This window comes from Salmo salar, chromosome 20 (genome assembly GCF_965601325.2).
Source record: "Salmo salar chromosome 20, fSalSal1, whole genome shotgun sequence".
NCBI classification, from domain to species: Eukaryota; Metazoa; Chordata; class Actinopteri; order Salmoniformes; family Salmonidae; genus Salmo; species Salmo salar.
In genome coordinates, this window is record NC_138310.1 from 59,479,984 (window position 1) to 59,501,370 (window position 21,387).

Consider the following 21,387-nt stretch of genomic DNA (forward strand, 5'->3'; position numbering starts at 1 on the left):
CCAGACCTCCATGGGTTGATAAATTGGATTTCCATTGATTCTTTTTGTGTGATTTTGTTGTCAGCACATTCAACTATGTAAAGAAAAAAGTATTTAATAAGATTATTTCTTTCATTCAGATCTAGGATGTGTTGTTTAAGTGTTCCCTTATTTTTTTGAGCAGTGTATATTACACTGTGTACAAAACATTAGGAACTGCTCTTTCCATGACAGACTGACCAGGTGAATCCAGGTGAAAAGTATGATCCCTTATTGATGTCAGTTGTTAAATAACCTTCAATCGGTGTAGATGAAGGGGAGGAGACAGGTTAAAGAAGGATTGTTAAGCCTTGAGACAATAAAGACATGGATTGTGTATGTGTGCCTTTGAACGGGGTATGGTCGTAGGTGCCAGGCGAACAGGTTCGAGTGTCTCAAGAACTGGAACGCTGTTGGGTTGAGATGGTTTGGGATGAGCTGGACCACAGAGTGAAGGAAAAGCAGCCAACAAGTGCTCAACATGTGTGGGAACTCCTTCAAGGCTGTTGGAAAAGCATTCCTCATGAAGCTGGTTGAGAGAATGCCATGAGTGTGCAAAGCTGTCATCGAGGCAAAGGGTAGCTACTTTGAAGAATCTCATTTATATTTTGATTTGTTTAACACTTTTTTGGTTACTACATGATTCCATATGTATTATTTCATAGTTTTGATGTCTTCACTATTATTCTACAATGTAGAAAATAGTAAAAATAAAGAAAAACCCTGGAATGATTAGGTGTCCAAACGTTTGACTGGTACTGTATATATATAATATATATATATATATATATATATTGCATTACAAAAACAAACATGAGGGGGCATCTTTGCTGCTCTAACAACAAACCACAAGCCTTAACAATGCTGCTGCTCTAACAACAAACCACAAGCCTTTACAATGCTGCTGCTCTAACGACATACCACAATCCTTAACAATGCTGCTGCTCTAACAACAAACCACAAGCCTTTACAATGCTGCTGCTCTAACAACAAACCACAAGCCTTTACAATGCTGCTGCTCTAACAACAAACCACAAGTCTTTACAATGCTGCTGCTCTAACAACAAACCACAAGCCTTAACAATGCTGCTGCTCTAACAAACCACAAGCCTTTACAATGCTGCTGCTCTAACAACAAACCACAAGCCTTTACAATGCTGCTGCTCTAACAACAAACCACAAACCTTTACAATGCTGCTGCTCTAACAACAAACCACAAACCTTTACAATGCTGCTGCTCTAACAACAAACCACAAGCCTTTACAATGCTGCTGCTCTAACAACAAACCACAAGCCTTTACAATGCTGCTGCTCTAACGACATACCACAAGCCATAACAATGCTGCTGCTCTAACAACAAACCACAAGCCTTAACAATGCTGCTGCTCTAACAACAAACCACAAGCCTTAACAATGCTGCTGCTCTAAAACCTTCACGACAACAGCAGAGATATTACCAATAACAGAATAATGACGTAGCAGGACACAGTTCCCGTCTCTTACTAATACCTTAACACTGTCATGTACAACAGATACAGCGTTTATCTGTGTGATTATACAGACAGGGGAAGCCACAGCCTGCATCACAAACTGCACCCTATTCCCTATGAAGTCCACATATAGAAAATACCATGGACCCTGGTCAAAAGTAGTACAGGATAGAGGGAATAGGGTGCCATTTGAAATGCAACCATAACCTAAGCATTTCTACACAGCCATGGGCACATACTAAAACAGAAAAATGTATGATCGTTCACAGAATGTTATCCACTTTTTTAAATGGCATACCGCTGATAATGCCTCTCATTTTCTGTGTTATTATGCAAAGCCGTGTTGGCAAATGAAACTAAATTATATTTAATTATATTAATGCTAAATTGATGCAAATAAATGCGTGTCATTAATCAGAAAGGCTGACAAGCATTCCATATTGAGGAGAGGAGGGAGGCGGGTGGTGGACGAGCTGAGATAATTCATTCATTTTCATAATTTCCCCTGTTCTTCTCTCTTCTCTTTCTCGCGCTCCCTCTCGCTCTCTCTCTCGCTCTCCCTCTTTCTCTCCTCCTCTGTCGCGGAAATACACACCAAAGTTCTGTTATTCTGATGTGTTTTCTGTAACCCCACCGGGCTGTAGCCTGATAGTCTATACTATATGAGACCTAGCCTGGGCCCTAGCTGATCACGAGAAGGTCCTTCAGAGCCTCTGGCCGTGTTGTCCCGTCTCCTCACTACTCACACAGAGGCTGCTGACACGAGGGCTCTGTCTCAATACGTCTCTATGCAACATCTAGCATCCTTTGTCCTTGCCTCCTCCTAAATCATATTGAAGGTCCAAGGTCCCTCCCCTCTGACCTTTTTCTCCAATGTTTTTTGAGAAGGATGCGAGGTCAGAGGATGTGAGGAATCAAGGAAATATGAATTGAGAAAGAGCCGGGGAGGGAGGAGGCAAACACAGGGAGGCTGCTGACACGAGGAGGGGGTATAACAGATGAAGAAAGGGGGGGTCGGAGATCCAGAGGGTGGAAGACACAAGGCCCAGAAATTAACGGGCTACCCCACAGAGACACCATATTGTCTGGAATAATGATATTCAGATTATTAAAAACCCCAATGACAATGTCATTTTGAGATTAATACATTTTGTGGGGGGACATGTCAAAGTGAGTCCCCATCCCGAGAGGGTTAAGAGTATTATTTATCCCAGTGTGAGGCCTAATGCTGATCACACATGTCTTAAATGCCACCCTCTTAATCTGAGTCCTATTGCACTGCCACTCCATTAGAGACTGTTGGTATAATCTGGATTTGATTTGGTGACTGAACCTCTCCTTGGCTGCCTTCCATCCCCAGTCTTCTATAATGCACAGAGAGATAGACGACAGAATAACATGGATGACCCTATTTGTCATGTTCTAAAAGGATTATCAATAGAGAAACACACTGACTATTAATATCCTCAATTAGTTGACTTTAATGGCCACATTATGAGATGCTCTTATTACTATTGAGACTTTTAAATTGTTAATATGGTTTTAGATTAATTTGGTCTGTCTTAATAAAATGAATATTATTATGGTTTTAGCTGGGTTTGGTCTTAACCATTTATACTAATGGTGTCTAACATGCACCACAGTACTGTACATTTATAAAAAAAATATTTTTATATAGTAAATGTTTACACTGTCTGGGGCGATGGATTTGTGGCATCGAAAATGTATGTTATATTGTCAATTTAGACGTGTAATTGTCTAACTGAAAAATCTCATGTCCATTTTCAGGCCGTGTGTGTGTGCGTGATAAACTATGGTGTCATCACAAAGCCATTTCAGCTATTAGACAAGAACTGTTGACCCCATTTCTGACCAATGACAGGAGGATCAGTCTTACTAAAAGAAAGAGAAAAATGAAGAATGGAGGGGAAAAGGAGAAGTGCAGTAAAAACAAAGAAGCCTTCTACACAAAGAGGCTGGGTCACATGGTAGGACGTAGAAGTCATTGTATTGATTTACACAATCATACATAAAGCTGGAGGGTCAGAGACAGGACTGATGTTATTATGGGTCAGAATAGAAACAGGCCCCATACTACAGTCATGCATTGGGCTGTGGGGTCAGAAATAGGGTCTATTGAAATTAAGCCGGGTCAGAGATAGGCGCTAACCCATATCTGCTTTAGTGGATCTAACACAGAGACCATGCAGGATAGTGTAGATCTGAGTAGAGTAGAACAGGTTATTAGTGTAGATCTATAGTAGAGTAGACCAGATTGCCATATAGTGTAGATTTGTGTAGAGTAGACCAGGGGTATGTTCAGAACGGTGTGCGATGTTTAATTCACACACAAACATACCTCAAAGGCTGTTGAAGAACATTGCACACTGTTTTGGGGAAACGTGTCATTCAGTACAAACCGTCATGCAACATTGCAAACGCTGAACCGAACTCACCTCAGGTTGTTAGATCGAAACATTAACATTTACATGTAGCTCTGTGTAGAGTAGTCCAGGTTGTTACATGTAGATCTGTGTAAAGTAGTCCAGGTTGTTAGATCTAAACATGAACATTTACATGTAGATCTGTGTAGAGTAGTCCAGGTTGTTACATGTAGATCTGTGTAGAGTAGTCCAGGTTGTTACATGTAGATCTGTGTAGAGTAGTCCAGGTTGTTAGATCTAAACATGAACATTTACATGTAGCTCTGTGTAGAGTAGTCCAGGTTGTTACATGTAGATCTGTGTAGAGTAGTCCAGGTTGTTAGATCTAAACATGAACATTTACATGTAGATCTGTGTAGAGTAGTCCAGGTTGTTACATGTAGATCTGTGTAGAGTAGTCCAGGTTGTTAGATCTAAACATGAACATTTACATGTAGATCTGTGTAGAGTAGTCCAGGTTGTTACATGTAGATCTGTGTAGAGTAGTCCAGATTGTTACATGTAGATCTGTGTAGAGTAGTCCAGGTTGTTAGATCTAAACATGAACATTTACATGCAGATCTGTGTAGAGTAGTCCAGGTTGTTACATGTAGATCTGTGTAGAGTAGTCCAGGTTGTTAGATCTAAACATGAACATTTACATGTAGATCTGTGTAGAGTAGTCCAGGTTGTTACATGTAGATCTGTGTAGAGTAGTCCAGGTTGTTAGATCTAAACATGAACATTTACATGTAGATCTGTGTAGAGTAGTCCAGGTTGTTACATGTAGATCTGTGTAGAGTAGTCCAGATTGTTACATGTAGATCTGTGTAGAGTAGTCCAGGTTGTTAGATCTAAACATGAACATTTACATGCAGATCTGTGTAGAGTAGTCCAGGTTGTTAGATCTAAACATGAACATTTACATGTAGCTCTGTGTAGAGTAGTCCAGGTTGTTACATGTAGATCTGTGTAGAGTAGTCCAGGTTGTTAGATCTAAACATGAACATTTACATGTAGATCTGTGTAGAGTAGTCCAGGTTGTTACATGTAGATCTGTGTAAAGTAGTCCAGGTTGTTAGATCTAAACATGAACATTTACATGCAGATCTGTGTAGAGTAGTCCAGGTTGTTAGATCTAAACATGAACATTTACATGTAGCTCTGTGTAGAGTAGTCCAGGTTGTTACATGTAGATCTGTGTAGAGTAGTCCAGGTTGTTAGATCTAAACATGAGCATTTACATGTAGATCTGTGTAGAGTAGTCCAGGTTGTTAGATCTAAACATGAACATTTACATGCAGATCTATGTAGAGTAGTCCAGGTTGTTAGATCTAAACATGAACATTTACATGTAGCTCTGTGTAGAGTAGTCCAGGTTGTTAGATCTAAACATGAACATTTACATGCAGATCAGTGTAGAGTAGTCCAGGTTGTTACATGTAGATCTGTGTAGAGTAGTCCAGGTTGTTAGATCTAAACATGAACATTTACATGCAGATCTGTGTAGAGTAGTCCAGGTTGTTAGATCTAAACATGAACATTTACATGCAGATCTGTGTAGAGTAGTCCAGGTTGTTACATGTAGATCTGTGTAGAGTCGTCAAGGTTGTTAGATCTAAACATGAACATTTACATGCAGATCTGTGTAGAGTAGTCCAGGTTGTTACATGTAGATCTGTGTAGAGTAGTCCAGGTTGTTAGATCTAAACATGAACATTTACATGTAGATCTGTGTAGAGTAGTCCAGGTTGTTACATGTAGATCTGTGTAGAGTCGTCAAGGTTGTTAGATCTAAACATGAACATTTACATGCAGATCTGTGTAGAGTAGTCCAGGTTGTTACATGTAGATCTGTGTAGAGTAGTCCAGGTTGTTAGATCTAAACATGAACATTTACATGCAGATCTGTGTAGAGTAGTCCAGGTTGTTAGATCTAAGCAGCCACATGCTTTAGATTAAAGAGGTGATAATCCTGAAGAAAAGCCCCTCTTCTATCACGTAGAGGGATGACCAGCCTCATGGCCACACTGACACACACACACACACACACACACAAACGTGGAGTTGGAAGTAGACTGTAGACTAGTCTGGCTCTAATAAAGGCCAGTATACCTGCTGATCTACAGAGAGAGACGAGAGAGAGAGAGAGAGAGAGAGAGAGAGAGAGAGAGAGAGAGAGAGAGAGAGAGAGAGAGAGAGAGAGAGAGAGAGAGAGAGAGAGAGAGAGAGAGAGAGAGAGATTGAAAAGAGGTGCAGGTTTTCCTCCTATCTCTCTCCACATGGAACCAGTATAGAATTTCCTACATTCGCAAAACACTCCATGAAAGTGACTAAGAAAAATCTACACTGGGAAGTGGTAGCTAGTACCTAGCTTTGACAATATATAACCCCAAACGATTTCTGTTGACTATCAATCTAAAATAATAATTAAGGTTATGAATTTAATAAACTATATGTCACACTTAATTTGAATTAATATTTTCGTAGTAGACCTTTAGATGGGCCTAGAGTAATGACGTGTTCTCTTGGCAAGGTCTATAGCAGCACCCCCATGTGTTGTCATATCTGTACCTGCCTGGTAACAGTGGGACATTAATTATGATTGGGCTGATGCTGCTGACAGAGACTTCCAGACTGGCTGGCATGATAGTGGGAGACACCTATCCATCACACACACACACACACACACACACACACACACACACACACACACACACACACACACACACACACACACACACACACACACACACACAGAGAGAGAGACTACACCGGGAACTGACAAGGTGCAGTCTATCCTGATAACGTGTGGTTCAGTGCAGCAAAGTGTTGGTGTAGATGAGTGTAAACGTCTTTGTGTTCTGTACCTGCTCTCTGCAACTTTGCCGTTTGACGCCTTCTTCAAAGATCAAACTGAACCTTCAGAGACGGGAAGCCACGATGATCACCACTTTTAAAGCTAGAGATGGTTCCGAGATAGGGAGATGATTCGGTGATAACTACAGTGATTGTTCAGTGATTTGGTGTGGGGGAAGGACTTATTTACTGTGCAGAAATGTGCAGCAACTTCGTCTGTATAAAAATATCTAGTCTACTGGTGTTGTGCATAAATGTGTCTTGCTTCCATTGAGGTCTTGATAACATAATAATCTGTTTTATATTAGTAATACGATTGGAATAGTTAAGTATTTTTGTAGCAGTAATATGAATATTGTAGACCTAGCCAATGTTGTGTTGTTTATGTAGGCCTCATTTACTTCTGATGAAAATACTATGCCTACTCAAGTCAATTATATATATATACATATATATATATATATATATATATATATATATATATACATACATAAAATTAGGCTAAAATAATCATCATAATAATAATAATGATAAAGTATAGTTTTCTTTTCGTCGCAATTCTTTAATTTTGTTTAATGTGTTCTTTCATCATATTCGTGATAATTGTAAACACTGCTCACACAACACTCACCTGGAATGATGCCTACAATGTGCAACATCAATCATTTGTAACGGCCTGCTTATGAAAACCTTGTGTTCACAATTCACAATCTGTTTTTGTTGACAAAACGCCGTTATACAATATTGTGAACAAAAAAATAATCGGAATCGCGTATTTCAACGAACTAACACGATGCTTGCAATAAAACATTTACCAATGCTGAAAAATAATACATATTGCAAATATATTAATGCCTACACGTGTAGATTACAGTCTTACAAGACAGTGGTATAGCTAATGGAAATATCTATGCCATCTTCATTTTTCTTCACTGAAAAGATGAGTGTCCTACTTCATTTGACAAGTTCATCCTTCAATTAATGAGGAATAGTAGGCCTATTTCATACATTGAAATAACGAAAAATATTAACATTCAAATTCAAAAACTTCTTCATTGAAAAGTAGGCCTGAAGATGTATTTTATTGCGTTGAATAGCCTATACAACGACACTGTACGAAAAAAACGATGAACTTCTAAAGGGCTTTGTACCTTTATGTTATCATTAGCCTATTTATGCTTGAAAAGAAAACTGGGAAAATTAACCGGTCCACTATTTTTTAACTACTACAATGTTCCAGGCATACATGCATTATTGTCAAAATAACCAGCGTGTGATTTCACAGGCCTAATAATTATACAATAGCCTAGCCTACTGATATGCTGAAGACGTAAACCCATCTAATATAGGTTATTTCAACATGTAGTAGGATGTTTTTTTCTCCGGACACTGCATTCCAAATTCCTATTTGAAATGTCCATGTTGAATAGATTTAGCAGTGTGAATCGTCTGTCAAAGCAAAAAAATAAATAAAAGACATAACCCCACGCAACGACTGTCATCAAATCTGTCATTCTAGTCGTCGTGTCTAACATTAAATCCGCTACCATCCTTAGGCTGTGGACAATACAGACACACTAATCTACAAGAATAAAACAAAACGAAAATCTCAGAAAGCAAGAATAATAAACACGAGAAAAATGCTACTTAAAATATGTTTTATTCAAAAACAGATAAATAAGCAAAACATTGACATATTTTATAGCCTACCTACTGTAGCATACAACCATGCAGTCTAAAATGAGCAGTTGAAGAAAATCCGTTAAAATGTCAAAAAGACTTCCTGAAAGTGGGCTCTGTTTTTTTCTCTCGCCAATGCGTAGGTGGACTTCCTATCCTCGACATTACTACCTTTAGTTTAAATTGTATATAAAACCCGGGAATTAATTTGCGTTCGATAAACTGGAGGCGGTGACGAATCAGATGGCCATTGGACATCCTCGTTCCTAACCCTCCCTTTATAATTTCCCGAAGAGCGTCCGGGCTGTTAAACACAGAAAGACTCAGCCGCCTCCACAACGCCCTCACACATACACACACACAGACTGCACCGCGCACTTTCACATGTGGATCCTTAACTACAGCAGTGATTAGAGAGATAACAAAAACAACAACGAGGTTATTTTGACTACTGACGTGAGGGCGTGTAATATGGACTTTTGATAATTATTCGCAAATCGAAGGACATACTTTTTCAACTGCAGTTCATTGCAAAAGCTTATGATTTAGACCAGCGAGGTTATTACGCATGTGCCCCAACTAGCAAGAGGCTGGGTTGGGTCTTGTGGAACACATTTTTTTCTTTTTAATAGCGTTCTTTCTTCTCTAAAATTGGCTCCCGTACAAACAGCCGCGTTGGATCCGTCGGCTTACTGCGAGACTCCGGTCTACAACCCGGATCTCTGCCCTAACATGATAGCCGCCCAGGCCAAGCTGGTATACCACCTCAACAAATACTACCAGGAGAAATGTCAATCTCGGAAGGCGGCCATCTCCAAGACCATCCGGGAGGTGTGCAAGGTGGTGTCGGACGTCTTGAAGGAGGTGGAGGTGCAGGAGCCCCGCTTCATCAGCTCTCTCAACGAGATGGACAACCGCTTCGAGGGGCTAGAGGTCATCTCCCCCACGGAGTTCGAGGTGGTGCTCTACCTCAATCAGATGGGGGTGTTTAACTTCGTGGATGATGGGTCTCTGCCGGGCTGCGCCGTGCTCAAGCTGAGCGACGGCCGCAAGAGGAGCATGTCTCTCTGGGTAGAATTCATCACCGCCTCCGGCTACCTCTCTGCTCGCAAGATCCGCTCCAGATTTCAGACCCTAGTGGCGCAGGCCGTGGATAAATGCAGCTATAGAGATGTTGTCAAAATGGTGTCTGACACCAGCGAGGTGAAGTTACGCATCAGAGACAGATACATCGTTCAGATCACCCCGGCTTTCAAATGCACCGGGATCTGGCCCCGAAGCGCAGCGCACTGGCCCCTACCGCACATCCCCTGGCCGGGGCCCAACAGGGTAGCCGAGGTAAAGGCCGAAGGATTCAATCTTCTCTCTAAAGAGTGCTACTCGTTGAACGGAAAACAAAGTTCGGCAGAGAGCGACGCCTGGGTCCTGCAGTTCGGCGAGGCCGAGAACCGCCTACTCCTGGGAGGCTGCAGGAAGAAATGTCTGTCGGTCCTTAAGACGTTACGGGACCGGCACCTTGAGCTGCCTGGGACGCCCCTCAACAACTACCACATGAAGACTCTGGTTTCTTATGAGTGTGAAAAACATCCACGGGAGTCTGACTGGGACGAGAACAACCTCGGGGACCGTTTGAACGGGATTCTATTGCAGCTTATTTCGTGTTTGCAGTGCAGGAGGTGTCCCCATTACTTCCTGCCTAATCTAGACCTGTTCCAGGGGAAACCTCATTCTGCTCTAGAAAATGCAGCCAAACAGACCTGGCGACTGGCGAGAGAGATTCTGACCAACCCCAAAAGCTTGGAGAAACTCTGAGGTAAATGTGTGTTATAGTGAAGGCGGGTCAGTGAGAGGCCTGGTGATGTATCAAAGGACTATGGACAGAAATGATCACTGCACCCCTGTTTTATTCACCGTCTTGTAAAATGTGACTATCCTCTGACGATGACGTTTACTCTGAGATCATTTTTATTACATTTAGTCAAATATGACCCTTCTCTTAATTATATTCTGTGATGTCCTAATTTAGGAGCAAATTGTACCATCAATCCACATTCAAGGTTAGGTTACAATGCAGTGTTAATCTTTCGTTATTTCTCTCCATGCCCACGGTTGTCTAAATCGTTTATTTGCTTAAATGCTTTAAAATAAAGCCCCCATACAAGCCTTGACAAAATAACTGTACAATTTCTACTGTAAATACATTCAATAGGTTGTGATTCCAGTGGTCTGAAATTGTGAATGTTGTTCTGTGACATGTAAACTTAAGAGCTCAATTCACCTTTTAAAGTAGAACGCCTGAACATTTTTTTATTTGGTAGAAAATAAATTTGTACATTCATTTCAGTGATAGTCTGCTGTATCTGTTGTCAGTGGACATTTTCACATTTTGAAAGTTTACATTTTGATGGTATTATCTGTTACGTTAAAAAAACATTCCATAAACATACTTGAATTGTTATTTAAAGTATACTCGATCATTTTTGTTTGTACCTTGATAACATGATAAAACCTGAAAATAAGAAAATATATATAAATACAGTCTAATTGAAAAGAAAAAATGCACTTGAAATACACTGGATTATAACATTTGTGATCTGATTTTTTATTCCTGTCTCTGATTTAATTTAAAGAGTTAGCCTAATAAAAACGAGCTATGTAATATTTGTGTCCCAATCATGATTAATGAAATGTATAACTTCTATTTTTTTAATCACATACAGGCCATATTTATTATCGGCACCATACATGGGTATTTTATAGGCCTAGTGTTTAACCCATTTTAAATTACGCAAATATAGTTTGTTATATCTCTATTAGTTCCGGCTAAAGGCCTATCCTAAATATTGTATCTATCAGGTTGTCTACGTTATAATAATAGGCTGTCTAATTAAAAGCTTTTTATAGGCTTAAGGCTGTTGGGGAAAACACGTATGAGAGGTACGGTTGGGGTTAGACATTAGGCCTATATTTCTAATATACAGTCCACACGAAGACTGCGAAAAACCAGGTGTTTTGAACCCGTAATTGTGCAAATGTCAAGGTTACAACGTTAGTATTAGCCTAATAGTGCAACTGGTTATCCCATGTCCATACACAGTCGCCATATTTATAAACAATGATAATGTTGGTCTAAAATCGAACCGATATCGTAGGCTCTCGTTTGATGACATAGGTTTACAGGTTTTGAGGGGATCCTAATATCAATACATTTGTCAAATATTGTAGGCCAGGTTCTCTCCAGGTGGAGCCTCGCGCGCGTATAAGCCTTGGCAGGCTTAAGGCTCGTCTACATTCTGGGAATCCAAATGGTACAAGGTTTCAATTAGATCACATTTTCTAAAATGCTCCACAATCTCCTAATGTTTGAATTGTTGCACATGTGTGAACCTGGATAATTTTTTTACATCTCTAAATCACAATTTGTGTCTTGCAAAATAAAGGAACCTGGGGTCTATGCGGGCCCAGCCTAAACATGAACATGACTCAGTAAAGTGAACTTGAATGTGACCAAAAGCGTGGGGTAATCGCATATCAAACCGAAAGGGAACGTGGCGGTTGGACTTACCGTGGAGTCAAGCCGTTTGAAGGAGGGGTCATCCTCGTCCACTTCGAAATATATCTCGGTCGTCGTGATGGAGAGCGTCCCTCGTGCCACTATTACCGGGGCCACGAGCTGGGCCGGGGTGCTGAGGACCACTGGGCCTATAATGTGTAACACACGGTGCATCAGATATAAGGACAATGTATGGTCTTTAACAATTCCTAACAAATAATTAGATTTCTTTGATTGTGAATTATTATCAAATTTGAGTCTACTTCGATTTAGTCAGAGACGATATTGAGACGATGTAATGTATAGGATGCACATTCTACAATTTCTTCTTAATTTGGGCACATGCACGGTTCTTAATGATCATGGTAACAGGTTTTCATTCAGAGTCATTATATTTGATGCAAACTGGAATTACTCCTTCAGGTTAAATACAGGACACGGCTCCATTATGAGTTTCCCTCTGGAGGGAATAACAGGTTATTTACAACCAAATCGCTATTCGGCCTAGCTATTCGGCCTATTCAACAAGCATTTAGGCCTATATACATTCTAGGCTTTCAAAACTATATGAAGCTAATTTACATAAGTAATAACAATTTGAACTAAAGGCGCGTGCGGTGCAATAGGGCCAGCAGTGTCATATGGTCTATCAGAACTAAACCAGAGATGGAGGAGCGCTTGTCAATATGATGACTGGTCACTTATAGGATTTTATTATTCATATTTGCATACTAATATTCTTCATAACAATTATTTGAGTTACTATAATGACAACTGGGGCCACTAAATGAGAGATACAACACCACCCCAAACTACTGTTACTATATGCATAGCATACTAAACTAATTATATGTTTTTGGAAAACCTTTGAGTGAAAATAAAAGCGCATATATTTGTGCTGACAATATCCGTTTAGTATTTATTTACGATGGCTTTTTGACCCCTGATCAGCAGACGGGATCACATGCAATCTCTCTGCTTCCACCCGTCTTCCTCCATCTCTCCTCCTGTCCTGTCCTGTCCTCTCCTCTCCCTCCATCCTCCATGTTCTATTTGGATCAGTGTCGCTGAGGCGCGCTGCTCCAGTGATTTGTCTCGAGCTCAAATGAAAGCTTTTGAAATTGGGATATTTATCGATCGCGTGAACTCCAAAGAGCCACTTTAATGTCTCATCAATCTTAATATTGTGGTCCTCAACCAATTATGCCCGATACTGTTGCGAGATTACAAGTGGATTTTGGTTTCAATTCCCTGGGCTCTCTTTCATTGTGCTAACAGAGCGCTCAGGAATAGTGGAATCGGCTTCCCTACTCTTTCTCTCTGCCTGCCCTAGCTGCCTGTAATAAACTCTCTGACTGTATTAAACTGATCTTATCTGATTACACTATCACCGTTTAGCATGTGCTTTACAAGCTGTACTAAACATGCAATATCCCGGGTCTAATAACGTTGCAGTTGTAGGCTATCGTAGGCCTATGAAAACATATAACCCTAATATGCCTCACAACATATTAATGAATAGATACTACACAATGCACTGACATATAATGTATAACCTATAATAAATACCTACATGTACATATAATGTAATATTATACAAAAGGCTATAATTACTGCGATATGTTCACAGAATAAAAAGCAAGGCCTTTGCAAATGAAACGAAACGTGATCAAAACATTACTTATTATTCTAATACTCATATTTATCACTGTCATTACCATTTATTAGCCTATGTAATTATCTTATAATGACACTTGTTCTTAATGTTGTTTCCACATTTAGGCACATATTAAACCCGGCCGATGTTAGGCTACATTTGAATAGAGAATTCGGCCGACGTCCCAGTAAACGGACAGATATTGTTTTACAGTCGATGCTGTTGCAAGAGATTCCCATCAACCTGAAAGGTTTGTCTTTCTGCAACATAAACTCTCTATTCAAAGACCTCTAGTCTACACCCCCCCCCCCCCCCAGAGAGAAAGAGAATAATAAGACGTTGGCGGGTACGAGAACCATTGTGTTGTGGCCTGAAGGGACTCTGGTACAGAGAGAGACAATACAGCCTTAATCCACTGGATCCACCGCGCTACAGGGACGGGATTAAGCTGTAATCCCTCTAGGGATACTCCATAATTCGGAGTTAGTATTAAAACGTTTACACAACAATAATAATAAATGATACAGGTTTCCATATGCCAAAGGACTGGATTCCGTTAATACGTGATCTATAACGCTATATTTTTGGAGCGGTTTTCTTAGAATTTCCTTTAGAAAAAGTTATAGTAGTAATAATAATAATATTATATTATATATTACACACACACACACAGTCCTTTTACGCAGATAGTCCTCAAAATAATATTTCAGAAACATTTAAATTGTACATGGGGCAAATCATTACATTTCTAGATAAAATAATTCCAGTTATAATATTATATTACATAGTCCTAGTTTCTTGGTGTTATAGTTGTTTTTTGTCTGTACTCTATTGTTGAATGTCTACGAGGCTGGTAAACTGTTAAACAGTCTGGTCTGATGAAGACAGTCACAGTGATGTCACTGCTGCACTGCTACACAAGGCATTCTGGGTAGTGTCAAAATCCCGAATGCCCAACATGCCTCTCAAAGGCTTGAATAAATCTAAGATGTACCTTTACAGAGCACTCTTTTTTACCAGGGCACATAGGCCATTAGGGTGCCATTAGGGAATCAGCCTAAAACAGTTCAATTTATTGTCATATATGCAAGAAAGATTATGGTAGTAATTTCCTAAACATGTAATATAGTCAGTAATATTATATGTAATTCAAAACATCTTGAACAGTGCACTTTTTTATGCGGTTTTGTCTAAGTATTTATGACAATATTATCTTGCACTCATAAGGCTAATTATTACCCATGTAAGGGCTAAAATGATGCCAGAGAGCGAGCGAGACAGAGAGAGACAGAGTGCGACCGAGACAGAGAGAGATATGTTAATGGTCTACTCCACTCGTTAGGTCATGATAATGTCTCCTTGAAAGAGTACAGCCTGTCTTTGACTGGTCCATTCAAAGGTCTGTCAGTTAAGATCATTAATATCTCAACCAAAACAGTAAACTGCCACTATCAAAACACCTCCTCTCCTCTCCTCTCCTCTCCTCTCCTCTCCTCTCCTCTCCTCTCCTCTCCTCTCCTCTCCTCTCCTCTCCTCTCCTCTCCTCTCCTCTCCTCTCCTCTCCTCTCCTCTCCTCTCCTCTCCTCTCCTCTCCTCTCCTCTTCTCTCCTTGTGAGTTGGGTTACAGATGAGTAGACAAAAGGAGTGTGTTGATGCCAGTGAGAGCAGACGGTGTTGCCAGTGTTCAGGGGGAGTGAAACTAATCATGGGTTTGGTAACCACAGGGCAGGCCCCGCCCGGCCCCATAGCTAGCTGGGCCCAGGGTAAGCCACGCCCCCTCTGGCAGCAGACACTGACCTGATGGTTGGTTGGCAGGAGGAGAGAGAGAGAGAGAGGAGGAAGAGGAGGAGGAGAGAGAGAAAGAGATATGGGGAGAGACAGAGTGAGAGGGCAAGAGAGAGAAAGATAGAGAAAGAGGAGGAGGAGAAAGGCTGTCAACACACAGGGAGGATCTCCCACTTAGACTGCTCAGGGCAGAGAGAGATAGAGTATAGATATAGAGTACACCAACTGTAGCATATAGATATAGAGCACATAGACAGAACACTACATAATGTCCGGCACTTCGGAATTGTCAGTCAGATAGCTAGGGCTCCCCTGTTGGTCAGAATGTGAACATACCTTTAACTTTACCATGATGCAATATTTGAAAAAATGGTAAATGTTTTTGAAGGGTTTTTGAATGTTCCAAAAATAAATGTTTTGACCAACATTTTTAATAAGGTTGGAATTGATAACATGTTCTAAATGATGTACATATAAAGAAAGTTTCCATTTAGACTTTTCTGTACTCATTGTAACTGGTCCAGTTGATTTTGGATGGTGTTTCTTTGTAGCTATTTTTGTTTCTTTTGCCGTTTTAATTGAAAACAATCACACTAAGGTACTTAATTTTTACGTAGAAATGATTTGATATTGAGATAAAAATGGCTGTATTGGACTTTTAAAGGGCAGTACATTTTCATTAAATAAACACACAGTGATTTGTTAGACATACAAAGATTATTTAAAAATACAATTACACAGAATGCATTGGGGCTTTAAGGACAATACTAATAAAAAGCCTGATCGTACCTCTTGAGATTCTGGACAGAAGCTAGTCATTGCAGGTCTCTAAAGCTACCCCCACTTACATGGCAACACTATAGATACAATAGTCTACAATTATATTTCTCTTTGTCAGGATGCCAACATAACAGTAAACTATGATATTTTAAAAGAAACAGCAGCTACAGTATATCATATTTTCTTTATTATTTTCTCAACTGTCTTAGGATGAAATTTTCTCCTCAGAAAAAAACAATGTTTTTTTTAGAATGTCTCTGAGCTTGACAGGGGAGGCACAGCAACCAGATTCTCTCTCCCTCAGTCCATTTGCTGCTTTATAATCCTTGTGATTGGAACATAGTAAACGTTTCAGGAATTTATGATGGCTGCCAGGATCCACTATTGTATTCCAGTAAAACGCTTGCATCAGGCATAAAACCACCACAGCGCTTGCTGCTCTTATTTCAGGCACCAGTTGTTTGCAGCGTTCAGGCAGTGTATCGGACTGTTGAACAGCTCCTCTTGATCTATATTCACAACCAGACTGAACTCTGGATAACTATCCCCTGTGAGACTAAGGCAATTATACCTAAAGCAGCAGAAAGCACAGTTCTGACTGGAGAGTTTGGCCCACAGAGCTGGAGCCTGGTGCCATATAACCAGGAGGTGGGTTGGAGAACATTATGAGAACACTATGAGAACACTAAAACACTATAAGGGGGTTTGGATAACTCTATTGTTAGCAGAGACATTCCTGGCTGGGCAGGGTCAGACCAATAAGGTATTTAAATAACCTCAGCAACTTGGCAGAAATAACCATCAAATGTTTTAATGAAGACAATAAATATTACAGTTATGATTATAACTACTGTTCCCTGTAGGAGGAAACCTGCAGCAACATCGAAACTGTGTACTTGCGGGCTGTCACGGCAACCCGAGGCTCAAACCTACAGGAAACAGTGGTAACCCTGATAATGTACACTTTACACACTGCCGCAGCCCAAGGCTCAAACATGCAGGGAACTGTGGTAACCCGGACAAATGCGCAACCTGCGCGGTGCCTAACACCAACTGCCGGACCCAGCCATAAGAACACTAGGAGCCACACTAGGAGCCAAACTAGGAGCCACACTAGGAGCCACACTAGGAGCCACACTAGGAGCCACACTAGGAGCCACACTAGGAGCCACACTAGGAGCAGGTACAAGGTATTTGGGGAACCCCAACAGGCTGCAGCACAGATATCACCAATCGTCATGCCCCTGAACAATGCCCAAGAAGCTGCCACACCCCTAATGGAGTTAGGCAACCCTTCTCCTTTGCTGTCATTTGTCAGGGAGAGAGCCAATGAGAAAATGTTGCTTTGAAAGCGCACTACTGAGCTGGATTAGCGAAAAAGACAAAAAGCGGGTCACAAACGCGGATATCCTTGGTCCTATCCGTATATGTGCGTAAAGCGTGCACCGGACACAGGCCATACAACCTCCGTTGTTCACTGAAAGCAAACAAAGGAGGTGAGAAAAGGAACAGCTCGAAAGCCAGGGACCTGTATGACATAAGCATAACCTTGGGAGCAAACGCTGCATTAGGAGGTAACATCACTTTAGAGTCGCCAGGCGCGAATTCCAAACAGGAAGGGTGTACTGATAGTGAGTGGCGATCGCCAATGCGTTTTGCAGACTCTAAGGTCATAAGCAGGGCAGTCTTGTAGGAAAGGACCTTCAGGTCCACAGACTAGAATCATTCAAACGGAGGCTCACACAGAGAATCCAGGACCAAAGCAAGGTTGCATGCCATAGGCTTAGACACCAGTCTGAGCCGACGCACACCTTTCAGGAACCGCACCACCTCATAGAGGGCACATCTGCCGACTGTATAGTCGTAATAACATTGAAGAATAAACCCCTAGCCGTCAAATTCAACCTTTCAGGGACCAAACCCACAGATCCCCGATCTGTGGTCGTGGGTGCCAAACTCTCCGGTGTGTCTGGGACAATAGATCCCAATGACATGGGACCCTCCATGGGTCCCCGCCCAACAAGTGGATGATCTCCGGGAACCAGGGTTGTCTGGGCCAACGTGGAGCCACCAGAATCAACAACAGACTTTCCTGACGGACCCTCTGCTCAGTGGCTTGAATCAGGTCCACTGGAGCAAACACATAGAGCAGGGTCCGAGGCCACTGATACGCCAAAGCATCTGTTCCCAACGGAGTGCCCAGATCCCTCATTGAGAAGAACAGATGACAATGCAAGCTTTCTTGTGATGCATAAAGATCTATGTCAGCACTGCCGAACTGGCCCAATATCTCGGCAACCACCGAGGGGTGTAGTCTCCACTCCGTAGAGATAGGACCCCCCCTGGAAATGAGATATGCACCCATGTTGAGAAACCCTGGAAAATATGTCACCCTGAGCGACAGGAAATGCACACTGCTCCATATGAGCTGATAACAGACAGATTTAAAAGAGAGAGAGAGACCGCGTCCTCGCTTGCCTGTTGATGTACACCACCGTCGTCTTGTTGTCGGACCTTACCAACACATGCTGGCCCTCCAACATCAGGAAGGAAACGCCTCAACACTAGTAAAACAGTCAGTATCTCTTGGTAATTGATATGCAGTGCCCTTTGAGTTGTTGACCAAATTCCTATTTTCGAGCAACCTACACACAGTGCTCCCCATCCCAACAAGGATGCATCTGTTGTGAACACCCTGTGGGAAACTACCAAGCCCATGAGAACCCCTTGCAACAGCAGTCACGGGTCCCTCCAAGGAGTCAACGTCCTTAGGCACAATGGGGATACCTTGACAAACAATGGCAACTACCCAACACTAAAACAGATGCATCAACAGAAGTCCCAGAGGCACCACAGCTATAATAGAGGCCATCAGACCCAATAACTGTATGCCCGAGCGAAAAGGCATCGAGTGCCCCAGCTGAAACAGTGCCAGAAAGAACCGGAATGCGACCCTCCTCTGTTTGGACAAAACGCACATTTCAGAAATGAGTCCAGAACCAGACCCAGAAACTGAATGCGCTGTGCCGGAGTCAAACAAGTTTTCTTGTGATTCACTATGAACCCCAAAGACTGAATATGGGAAACCAGCGTGGCAGTGTGGAACCCCATCTGTTCCCTTGACTCTGCTATGACCATCCAATCATCCAGATAGGCCAAAAATCGGATCCTCTGGCACTGCACCATGTGCCAAAGCCACCTCAACCACCATAGAAAAAGGGCTGGGGTGACAGGGAGAGCCCGAAAGGCAGTGCTAGAGACTCATAGGCCATAACCTTGAAATGAAACTTCAGAAACTTTCTGTGGAGAGGATGTATAGCCACATGAAAACACGCATCCTTCAGATCTATGGACGTAAGCCAATCACTGGGATGCACCGACTGCAATAACCATTGAAGTGTAAGCATTTGAAACTTGTAAATTTTGGGGTGCTTGTTTAAAACAACCAAGTCCAGGATGGGACACAACGTTCCATCGCTCTTGGGAACTAAGAAGTAACGGCTGTACCAACCGCTCTGTACTTCAGACACGGGAACCACCTGAATAGCCAGCTTTTGAAGGAGAGAGGAAATCTCTCAAGACAGGTGCTAGGACCTCGGGGACCATAGGCATAAGGACGCCACGAAAAGGATGACGCACAGCGAACTGCAGACCGTACATCCTCGTCACCGTCCTCATCACACATGGTGAAACAGCGCATGCCTGCCACTGGACGGAGCACGCTACCAGTCTCCCATACATTATTCCCTGAAGAGGCAGAGCACCAGCACTGTTTATTCAGAAGCACCATGTTAGGATTAGCACCCTTGTTATCCTCTGGAGCTAAGTAACTTGCGAGCTTTCAATCCATCGGGCATGTGCAAACGAGCCCAGCCTCCTCCAAACCTTCTACATTCATGAATTCGCCATAACCTGGTAGCACCAGCCTGGCTGAATGAGGGGAATACCAGGTCGCCTGTAGCCCATCTGCAAAATCTTTAAATAGGGGTAAGTGACACTTCACCGCTGCAGGGACAGGAGGTAAATACCTTCCCCAATACCTTCCCCTCTGCTGCAGGGGAGAAGACGGCCAATCCACCCCCAGGTGATCTGCAGCCCTACAACACAGCTTCGTCAAATGCACATTAACCACCAATGATTCACTCTCCCCTGCCGAACTGATCGGACATCCGATTCACACTGAAAACCCTCCAGAGCCAACCAGGATAGTATATCATCCCCGGAATACAAACTCTGAATACTGACAGAAAAACCGGAATGAGCCTCACTCGGCTGGGATGACACCCCTCTCAACTCCGACCACCGCTGCTGCTCTCTCCTGGCCTCAGACAACCCCATTTCCAAGGTTGCTTCACCTGAAGACCCTTCGCCAGCAACCCCAATCTTTCTCACAAAGTCAGCCCAACGGCCAATAGAAGTTGAACACCCTGGAGATAATGGTCACACAAACCGGTCCAAGGCAAAGCCTCCTGAGTGTGTTTCCACCCCAGGCAAACAGGACAGCACTCGTGAATATCTTTAGGGCACGCTCGGAGGTATACATTTGGGTGGTTAGCCTTTTTGAACTAACTCTTACCACTGGCCATCTTACTCAAGCAAGGAAGCAGTGCCTACAAAAGCAGAGCAGAAAGTTGTTGGTTTTTAGCCAACACAAATCCTACCCAAGCAAGGAAGCATTAGCCTCACAAGGAGAGCAGAAAGTAGTTAGCTTTTAGCAAACACAAAAACCGATACAAAGCCAAAAATTGCAACATCTAGGGGGATGAGCACTCTCTACCCACTAACAGACACCTAAGTTGGAGCTGAATCTCATGGTCTTCATGTGCTTCTTCCTTCAGGCGAGCTTTAGAGCAAAGAATTGAGGAAACGAATGCGAGCCCTGGTATTCTATCCAGGAAGGCGAGGCTTCTGAGGACGGGCTCGGCATTCAGTTTCCTTCAGGTGAATATGATTGGTTATCGACTCCCCAAGTATGTTATTCCGAATGACCGACTGAAAGGGAACTAAGGTTTAACATTAAACTGGCCAGGACTGGACGGGAGGTTCATTAGCTGCATTATTAACCACACGACTGCTATACTTCTACATCCATCCAGTCTGTACTGCTTTACCTCTACATCCATCCAGTCTGTACTGCTCTAC

The 21,387-nt window shown here is 42.1% G+C and overlaps 2 protein-coding genes across 3 annotated transcripts in view; one reads left to right on the forward strand and one right to left on the reverse strand.

Moving 5' to 3' along the window:
- Window positions 1-21,387, reverse strand: part of LOC106580977 (neurobeachin) — a 313,133-nt gene that overhangs the window by 108,689 nt on the left and 183,057 nt on the right. For both annotated transcript variants that reach the window (XM_045703701.2, XM_014162593.3), the window contains one exon: window positions 12,036-12,172. In XM_045703701.2, the coding sequence (XP_045559657.2) occupies window positions 12,036-12,172 (137 nt within the window). The remainder of the gene's footprint in view (window positions 1-12,035; window positions 12,173-21,387) is intronic.
- On the forward strand, window positions 8,796-11,129 carry mb211 (mab-21-like 1). Its single transcript, NM_001141780.1, has one exon. It carries the CDS (start codon window positions 9,203-9,205, stop codon window positions 10,280-10,282), a length of 1,080 nt encoding a protein of 359 aa, NP_001135252.1. The 5' UTR covers window positions 8,796-9,202; the 3' UTR covers window positions 10,283-11,129.